The sequence below is a fragment of the Podarcis tiliguerta genome, assembly GCF_965153285.1.
Source record: "Podarcis tiliguerta genome assembly, chromosome: 4".
Taxonomy (NCBI): domain Eukaryota; kingdom Metazoa; phylum Chordata; class Lepidosauria; order Squamata; family Lacertidae; genus Podarcis; species Podarcis tiliguerta.
The window spans coordinates 68,412,751-68,423,232 of NC_139537.1; the positions used below are offsets into that span (position 1 = coordinate 68,412,751).

The 10,482-nt window shown below is 42.6% G+C and overlaps 1 protein-coding gene across 1 annotated transcript; it reads left to right on the forward strand.

Annotated features, from left to right (window-relative positions):
- Positions 1–6: 6 nt before the first annotated feature.
- LOC310676221 (arylsulfatase D-like) lies at positions 7–7,484 on the forward strand. Its single transcript, XM_083437894.1, has 9 exons — positions 7–150; positions 388–509; positions 1,248–1,370; positions 2,780–3,203; positions 3,284–3,420; positions 3,939–4,073; positions 5,179–5,341; positions 6,248–6,369; positions 6,766–7,484. The coding sequence occupies exons 1-9, from the start codon at positions 71–73 to the stop codon at positions 7,140–7,142; spliced, it is 1,683 nt and encodes a 560-aa protein (XP_083294020.1). The 5' UTR covers positions 7–70; the 3' UTR covers positions 7,143–7,484.
- The last annotated feature ends 2,998 nt before the right edge of the window (positions 7,485–10,482 follow it).

Genomic DNA, 10,482 nt, shown 5'->3' on the forward strand with positions numbered 1-10,482 from the left:
AATCTATCTAACTACTCTGTTGGCTTTACTTATATCACTTGATGCCCGCGGGACAAATGCAGCTCTGAACATGAAACCTAATATTGTTCTGATGTTGGCCGATGACCTTGGGATTGGAGATCTAGGCTGCTATGGCAACGACACTATCAAGTAAGGGATTCTCAGGTTACTGTTGTATTGTTGTGAATATGACACTGGCTAAAAGGTTTCTTGAACAGCTTTGGGCCATCTTCCAGTTGATTTTACTTCACTGTCGCTTGTCACTACAAAGGAGCATCACCTATGTGATGCAGGTTGCTTGGACTGTCAAGATAAATTGCCATATATTGCCTCCTTCTTTCGTCTCCTGCTATTTCATTCTATTAATATATCACATTTCTATCTCAGCACCCCAAATATTGACCGGCTGGCAAAGGAAGGAGTGAAGCTTACTCAGCACATTGCTGCAGCTTCGCTTTGTACCCCAAGCAGAGCAGCTTTTCTGACTGGCAGATACCCCATCAGATCAGGTTGAGTATATTTGGAATGTTTGGATTGATGTGCAGCTGAGACAATGTGCAAAATTGAACAAAATAAGCATGCTGAAAGTAGTACAGTTTTGTTCCACATGAAAAACCATTACTTCATTCCTGACTGCATTCTTTAGCATGATACTCAGGTGCTGATAAATTTATCTAAACCTCTTTTACAGCCATCTAAGCTAGTGGCCATAGCCTATTGTGGCTATGAGTTCTGAAAGTTAACTATCTGTCTTGTCTTGAATCTACTATCAGTGAAGTGTAATTCAGTGATATATTTCCTGAGTTTAAATAATGACAATTACTTAAATTGTTGATTTAATTATCTGTTGAGAATTGTCGCTGTACATGGCATTAGGTTGGATGGTACTGGGATCTGTTGAAGTTTCACCAGGCTGATGACGCAAGGAACCATATTTAAATAACTAAGCTTTGTATTTGTTTTTACAGCTTCTATAATACTTTCCCCATCAATGAAATGGTTTTAGCATTATTATGTTGCGTCCCAGGACAGGAGCTCATTCCTGTGATAGTATTATTTAAAAGAAGGATATGGTGTTTTTGTGACAGCAGCAACCTTTGGATCCAGCCGGATGAATTGGTACAGCTGGGTTATATTGATGTCTTGATAAGGTTTGAGTATAAAAAGTGATGCAGATCCATGTAAACTGAACTTGATAAATGTATTGGTGGTTGGTTTACTTGTGGCCTTTATCCTTGGTAATACAGGCATGGCTTCAGGTGGTTCATATCGGGCTCTGCAGTGGAACGCTGGCTCAGGAGGACTCCCTGCCAATGAAACCACTTTTGCCAAGGTCTTGCAGCAGCAGGGTTATGCCACGGGACTTGTAGGTACGTAGAAATCCTATGACCTCCTCATGATCATAGGTGTCTATAGATCTTCAGGTCTGGAATGAAGGCAGCTTTGACATTGACTTAATTCCCTGTTCCCATGAGATCCTCTGTTTGTTTGTTAAAGCTAAGTGTCCCCATGCTTACCTGGAATTTGCCCTCTTTAACCTGTCTGTCTGCCTGTCTCTCTCTCTCTCTGGGTGTGTGTTGAGAATAAATCTGGGGTATTTGGTATGACTGGGTCAGAATGTGCTACATTAACATGACCTACTTTTACGTGACTTATACTAACGGTGTTACACAATAACCTGCCTGTACTGTAGCAAGCATTTGAGCGAGGCAAATATGTTACCAAGTGTGTGGGCAAGTATGTCTTTGTTTTCTGACTTGTATACCCACTTGGTAACATTCATGATTTAAGATGGCAGAAGTAAAGTGAAAAGAAAAATCAGAAATACCAAATGATTGTAAAAAGAGAGAAAAGAAATAATACTGTAACTAGATTTCCATTTATAGTTGCATGTATGCATCAGTACCTAAACACCTGGCTGCAATTGTGTAAACAGTGTGCAAGGACAGTAATGACTGAATCTTAAGGTCATCTTGAGATTCAGGACCGGGTTAGATGTTTAGGACTTTTTCTGTGTGGATTAGGAGTGCTCCTGAAGTGATGCATGCTCATTGCTGCCTTCTGTGGGAGTCTTTCTCAGACTACATGCTGGGCTCGTGCGTGAGAGTTAAGAGTCAAATGATTAGGCCATCAACTGGAAAGGAAGCCAAGTGCAACAAATTGTCGATTGATTTCATAGTGGAGGTTAGTAGGTCAAGAGACTCCACTAAATCTGCTGTGTTGCAGTTTCCCTGTAAATCCTAAACGTTCACAGTACTTCTAAAGATTCACAGTCACAGCGGTCCTTTTGAGAAATGGTTCATGTATTAAACATGAAGATTAACACTGTCTGGCACAGATGGTCAGGTAATGCCACTTAAAGGATCATTCTGAAATCTCCGCTTAAAGGATTATTATAGGGAGGGAAATAAGGATTTGAGTGGACAAACACGCCATACTTTTAAAGCACACTGATACCAGATTTACACGTTATGGAGAAGCTTACAAACTAGTTTCTTGAGGGTACTGGGAATTGTAGGTATGTTAGGTGAGCACACTTAACCCCTTCCAGTTCCCAGGATTCTTTAGGGGAAGCCATGACATGCTAAAATGCTACAAGAGTGCTTTAGTGCTGCTATAGTCCCATGAAACTGCACGGTTGTACAGTGCCATTCATTGCAACTGTGTTTGAAAGGAAGACCTTCCTGGAAGATAACTTTAGTTATCAAACTTTGAAGGGGTGGGCAGCAGAATCCACTCCAAGTAATAGTAACAGACTGTTTTCTGCTTTAATTTCCAGGGAAGTGGCATCAAGGGGTAAACTGTGACTCTGTCCATGATCACTGCCACCATCCTTTGAGTCACGGCTTTGATTACTTTTATGGCATGCCTTTCACTCTTCTCAACAACTGCCAGGACCACAAGCCTCCAGAGTTGGATGCAGCGTTGCAGGCTAAGCTGTGGTTTTACACCCAGCTTATTGCCCTTGCAGTTCTCACAGCTCTTGTAGGAAAGACAACAGGACTGGTCTTTGTTACTTGGAAGGTGTTCACCTTTTTTGCTTTGCTTGGGTTCCTGTTTTTTGCTTCCTGGTACTCCAGTTATGGCTTTGTGAAATACTGGAATTGCATCTTGATGCGCAACCACAACATCACTGAACAACCAATGAAGCTGGAAAGAACGGCTTCTCTCGTCCTAAAGGAAGCAGTTTCATTTATTCAGAGGTAATTGAACACTTTCCCTGAAATATCAAACTGCAACGATGCTGCAATTTACTAAATGTGTTCTATTCATTTCTTTTAAGCAACAAGCATGGGCCATTCCTCCTCTTTGTCTCTTTTTTGCACGTCCACACACCCCTGTTTACAACAGAAGCTTTTCTTGGGAAAAGCAGGCATGGGATATATGGAGACAACGTAGAAGAAATGGACTGGTTAGTAGGTGTGTTGGCTTTCTCTAAGCATTCTTCTCTTGTTAATGGACACTGATCACCCCAAGTGGTGGTGAGGCATGGACTATGATTCTGTGGCTGTCTTGAACACTGCCTTGTTTATGGGCTGCAAGGACTGAGTGAATGATTTAAAAATCAGCTACCCTTTCTTGTAGTACAAAGGTGAAATATAGAACATCCTGCCCTCAGTGCTGCAGTTTATTACAATTTTGGTGGGATCACAGACACGTCCTGTTAGGATGGAGAGGAGGGGGAGAAAGGTTCCTGAATGGCTACTGTCAATTCTACAACGTACACCTTAATGCAATAATTTGATGTGCATCTAAGGAACAGCTAGCCTCTTTCAAGTCAGGAGGGAGAGATAGGTTATCCCTGTTTCCTGAGCAGTTTTAGAAGCCAAGCTTAACTTGTACCACAGGACTGTTTTGAGGATAAGATAAGACAAATTCCTTGTGTGCTATTGTCTCCATAGTAAATATTTGTTTTTGGTGGGGGGTTAACTCTGTAGGTCAAATTCTAGATGCTATTGACAAGGAAGGCTTGAGAAACAACACATTGACCTATTTTGCCTCAGACCATGGAGGGCAACTGGAAGCTCAGGAAGGAACAATACAGCTGGGTGGCTGGAATGGCATATATAAAGGTGAACAGTGCAGCAATATAGTTGCTTTGCCTATCTGGAAGTTTGGGTAATTTTGCTTTGGGTTGTTTTCCAGGATAAATTGATCTCTTTTCCTGTGCTATGAAATTAGGAGGCATGTGGTCTTTTATTGACCACACCCTGTATACATATGTCTATGGGAACTCTTTTGAGTTGCATATTGCTGATAAATATTATTGGGTAACCCACAGCTGTCCATGGAGGCGCAGGTCACTTCTGTGTCCAGGGCAGCTGTCTACCAGCTCCATCTGGTATGCTGTCTGAGGCCCTACCTACTCATGGACTGTGTTGCCAGAGTGGTGCATACTCCACTTGGACTACTGCACTGAGCTCTGTGTGGGGCTACCTTTGAAGGTGACTCAGAAACTACAACTAATCCAGAATGTGGCAGCTAGACTGGTGACTGGGAATGGCCCCTGGGACCAAATAACACTGGTGTTAAAGGATTTCCACTGGCTCCCAGTACATTTCTGAGCAAAGTGTTGGTACTGACATTTAAAGCCCTAAACAGCCTTGGGCAAGTATACCTGAAGGTCTCCACCCCTATCATTCAGCCCAGACACTGAGGTCCTCCTCTGAGAGTCTTCTGCTGGTTCCCTCACTGCAAGAAACAAAGTTACAGGGAACCAGGCAGAGAGCCTTCTCAGATGTGGTGCCCTCTCTATGGAATGCCCTCCCTTCAGAGGTCAAGGAGATAAAGAACTACATAACTTTTTACAAGACATCTGCCCTGTATCGGGAAGTTTTTAATGTTTGATATTTTACTATGTTTTAGATATGCTGTAAGCCACCCAGAGTGGCTGGGGAAACCCAGACAGATGGGTGGGGCATAAATAAAATAATAATACAAATACAAATACAAATACAAATATGGAAGGTTGCAATATATTCTAAAACCTGTGATCTGCTTTTGTTTGAAATGAAAGCAATCCCACTGATTCTCGGCCCTTTAGTGCATATTGATAGTTTAAAAGAAAATGGAAAGGCCATGTGGTTCCACCACCCACAAGAGATTTGGAATGTTCTTTTGCTTAGGAAAGTAAGTATAATAAACATGTCTGTTTCTGCTATTGTGTTCCCAATGTAGGGGGCAAAGGCATGGGAGGTTGGGAAGGAGGCATTCGGGTGCCAGGCATCTTAAGGTGGCCTGGAATGCTCCCTGCCAACACTGTTGTTGACGAACCAACAAGCCTTATGGATATTTACCCTACGGTGGCTCATGTGGCTGGAGGGACTGTACCACAAGACAGGTATAGAGCCTGTATCCTTGCTCATATTGTGCATGCTCTACTTGAAGGCATCTTGAAATAAGCAGCATTCATCATGCAATATATAATGTAGCCTGGGAGCAGTGGACATTGATAGTCAGTGTAGGTTCTTTGTTCAAGCATACACTTTTCCTTCCTTCCTTCCTTCCTTCCTTCCTTCCTTCATTCCCTCCATCCCTCCCTCCTTCCTTTTGGGGGGTGGGGTGGGTTATCCAGTATTCTTCTGCAAGATTCAGTCATCTGAATTAAGGTATTAAGTAATACCTTTTTGTAGGCAACATACACTTTTCCAGCACTTTTGCTATCTTTTGAAATGAAAGAAAGAGAAAATTCCCAGCCCACCTAGTGCATCAGTGCGATCATTAATGCTGTGTGGAATATGGTTGTGTTGGTGTTGTAAGCATCTACTGCACAGCATTTGTGATGTAACTGATGACCATGGTTCCTCCATTTATGGCCTATATTATTTTGTGAATGTTGGAGATGTTCCCTTAGTTAGGTTTTGTTTATAATTTTGCCTGCTCCCTCTCTGCAGCATTGAAGCTTAAGCATGCTCACATAACACTTAAAAGAAGAAGAAGCAAATATCTAAATAACTGCACTACTTCATGACTTCGTTCCTAATAGTTAGTTCTTTGAATAGTGTATACACTCATCTTTCTTCTTTGTTATAATATCTTTGGACATAATGTAATTGCGTCCCTCATGGCCAAATCTGTCTTTAATCAAATGCTGGGGGAAATATTGAAAACAAACTTTTCAGGATGTTGTTCAAAATTGATGTGAATGCATGGGGGGGGGGCTCTGTTTACAAGAAAGCACTGCAAAAACATGGCCTTTTCATTTCAGTCTTCTGCCTGATGACGTATTCTTTCTTTGTCGCTATAGAATAATTGACGGAAGGAATCTATTGCCTTTGCTACAACAAGAAGTCAAACATTCAGAACATGAATTCATGTTTCATTACTGTGGATCATACTTACATGCAGTACGGTGGCATCAGAAAGACAGTGAGTACAACAAATTCCCCAGTGTGAAAACAAACCTCCTGTTATTTAAAATAATAAGATGCAGCTATACTTAAATTTACTACTTTTTTGTGGGGGTGGGGGGAGAACATGCCTGGTAATGATTGCCATAGAAAGCAGTGTTCCCAAGACTGCTGGGCCATAAGTTCATTGTCAATGGAACTTGACAAAATCAGGTCAAGTGGCCAGAAGGGAAGTGAGAGGAATAGATTACACCTAATGCACTGGGCTATTGGAGAGGTGTTCTTGTGCATTTCCTTCTGTTGGCAAGTAAATTTATTTGAATTTTCAGATTTCAGCCAGATCTCCAGGGAATATCATCACCTTCATGATTATTGTTTCAGGGTGTTTTTGTTTGTGCTTTCTTTTTCTTCCCAGGTGGTGCATTATGGAAGGCTCATTACATAACGCCAATCTTTCACCCCAAAGGCGCAGGAGCCTGTTATGGAAAAGGGATTTGCCCATGTTCTGGAGAAGGTGTAACGAGTCATGATCCTCCTCTGCTGTTTGATCTCTCAAGAGACCCATCAGAGGCCGTGCCTCTTTCACCGGACACGGAGCCCTTGTTCCACACAGTCCTAAAGCACATAGGCAGCGCTGTGGAGGAGCATCGTGGGACCCTCACACCTGTCCCACAGCAGCTCTCTCTTGGAAACATTATGTGGAAACCATGGCTGCAGCCATGCTGTGGGACCTTCCCGTTCTGTTGGTGTGACAATGAAGAAAGTGATACCCATTCATATAAAGTCGGCTGACCAAAGAATCCTTTTATGGCAGAGATCATCATTCAGGAGGTTTCCTGTGTGATTTTAGCTGCTTCCTGTCAGTTAAGGTTGCTTTCTCCTGTTTCTCAAGGAGTCCCCAGGCTTGAAGGAGGATGCAGCCACATCATTTTCTGCCTGTCAGGCTCGGGGAATCAGGTCCCTTCCTGATTCAGTAAATCAGTAAATGGCAGTAAAGAAGCTGATAAAAAAAAGAGTTCTTACCAATTAGTTTATTCAATAATCACAGCGAGAGACAAAGGAATGTATCTCTCTCTCTCTCGAAATGGCTCCAAATAAAGTCCCGCCCTCCTTCGTCTCTGTTATGCCACGTCATCCCTGCACTGGTTGGTCTAATGTTTCTGTCTCTGAGCTTTCTGTTCAGCTACTCACACTGCCCGCCTAGTCCTGGGGGAGGGGGGCTCAGGAATGCTCACCAAAGACACTGTGTCTTGTCAGCTGTTTCTACTTGCCCTTCCAATATTTCCCAGCTTTTCCCCTCTACATTCTCTGAACCTTCTGCAAACCACTGTTGTAATTCTATGTTGTCCTCCTGTTCTTGGGAAGGTTGTGTAGAAGGGGAGTGGCCCACACCATTCCTCCTCAGTCCAGCCCCTGACACTGCCCTTCACATCTCCCATTACTGTCACCTGTTCTCCCTTCTTACCTGCTAGACTTTGCACAACACAGGATGGGGTGCAGGGTGTGCAGAGCAGTCCTGCTCAGGCTTATCCACAGAGCAGGCTTCAGGGCTGATAATGAGAGAGAAAAGGATTTCTATGTTAACTTTACCAGTGATAATTATACCCGAAATGAGAACTGACAATAATTCTGCACGGACTATTTCCATGCAATAATTGGCAACTCCAAGCACTTAGAGGAAGGCACCATCTAAACATCATAAACTAGCTCTTGCCTCCAAAAGTTCTTATTAAACTAGCAAGCAAAATCTAAGAGGCACACTAGAAGAGGAAGAAAAAGAAAACCATGTCACTATTTTCTCATTGTGTGCTGATCTGGTACATGTTACAAGATTTTGATCCATGTTTAAAATACGAGGCTTCTGGGTTTATTTGTTTTTAAGAAAGAAGGATCAATAAGAGATGTCCCTCTTCTGCTTGCCCCCATGCCTTTTCATGTATAAATGAGATGTAATGCTCTGTGGTGCACAATCCGTAGATATTTTGGTGGGGTGGACAGAACAGAAATCTGATGAGAAATCTTGCAAGCACAAAAAAAATATACGTATGGCAAAGTGTTTAAAATGAAACAAAATAAGCAAAATCATGAAGAGGTAAATAGCAAAAGAGGGAGTGCTAAAAGGAATGTGCAGAAATTATAAGGAGGGGCTGGACAGCTGATGACATTTCTGATCAGGTCTCCAAACAGAACTTGAAATACCACTTAAAAGGTAAGACTCTCAAATGGTGAGCACACAATCACTGTTGACCATGGTTCTGTATTCTCCCTTCCTATAAGTATGCTATCCCTTTTCCATGTAAGCATCTGCAAACCAGCTTACTAAAATTTGTGGCTTGGGTTTGGAGTCAACTAATAGTCATATAAGGGATGCGGGTGGCGCTGTGGGTTAAACCACAGAGCCTAGGGCTTGCCGATCAGAAGTTTGGTGGTTCGAATCCCCACGACGGGGTGAGCTCCCACTGCTTAGTCCCTGCTCCTGCCAACCTAGCGGTTTGAAACACACAGTGCAAGTAGATAAATAGGTGGGAAGGCAAACGGCGTTTCCATGCGCTGCTCTGGTTCACTAGAAGCGGCTTAGTCATGCTGGTCACATGACTCGGAAACTGTAATCCGGCTCCCTCAGCAAGTAAAACGAGATGAGCTCCCCAACCCCAGAATCATCTGCGACTGGGCCTAATGGTCAGGGATCCCTTTACCTTTAATAGTCATATAAACCTCAAACTTTTTTGGATTATGATTTTAAAAATTAAAAATAAAATTAGGCTGCAGTCCTATACATATTTACATGGCAGCACACTCCCTTGAACAGAATGTGACTGGCTTGTGAGCAGACATACTCATGATTATGCTAGAAGTAAGGCTTTTGGAGATTAGTGTCCATTTTTGCAGTACTAATAATGACTCATATTTTGCTTTTGGGGTATTTGTTCACGAATTAAACTGAATAAAATATATGTTTCAGTTAATTTCACTGTTTTTAGGACTGTATATTTAGCACTGGTTAGAACATGTTTTCCTTTGAAAACATGGAGAGAACACATAGTTGCATTTTAAAGGTTTGGAGAAAAAAATGAGAAAGTATGTCTCCAAAATATGGCTGTTGCAAAAGAATGAAAAATCTTGTTTCTGATTGGAGTGTGACATAGATGACATTTCCTGTATGCTTCTACCAACCTCTATAGGCCTGCCAACTTTCGCTTCTGTTCCTTTATTGCTGTGACTTATATATCCTTTAGCAAATTACTTGGCAAAGGAAAAAGCAATACTCTGGTTTTAGAAGCCAGAGTTGTTGCCTGTATTTATTGAGATTGATAGCCAACCTCATTCATTCAGGCTCAAGCCACAAAGCATTTCCTTGTCATATTTATGTTCCTAACAACTCTCTGTGTAAACCTTTCATAGCTTCTGTATTCCCTTTGACTATGGGAGGCTGTTAGAAGCAGTATAGTGGCTGGCAGGGGGGCATATTTCTAATTGTAAAGGGAAAAATGGATTTTTCCACAGATGGTGCACTCATCCATTCACAAGTGGAACTTGACACAATGTCCTATGTTCATCCAACCCATTTCTGCTTGTGCAATGGGACAGTTCCTCCTGCTTCTTCCTCTGCCCATGCCCTGCACCTTCCCCAAACCTGCTCCAGAGAGTTTGGAGAATCCCTAAAACAGATTTAGTGGGTGCATGGGATGAGAAGATTCTGTTGCACAAGATTCCTTCTCCCAGGATACTCCCATTTTATTCTCCATCCCCCCTCATTCCACCATAATATTTGTTTGTGCTTCCACAAATTTTGGGGCTCTGGGCTTATTCACACTTCCTCTTTTCCTCAGCCTCACTCACCTCACAGAGTGTTTGTTGTGGGGGAGGAAGGGCAAGGAGATTGTTAGCCACTTTGAGACTCCTTAAAAGGTAAAGGGACCCCTGACCATTAGGTCCAGTCACAGATGACTCAGGGGCTGGGGCGCTCATCTCACTTTACTGGCCAAGGGAGCCGGCGTACAGCTTCTGGGTCATGTGGCCAGCATGACTAAGCCGCTTCTGGCGAACCGGAGCAGCGCACGAAAACGCCGTTTATCTTATCACCAGAGCAGTACCTATTTATCAACTTGCACTTTGATGTGCTTTCAAACTG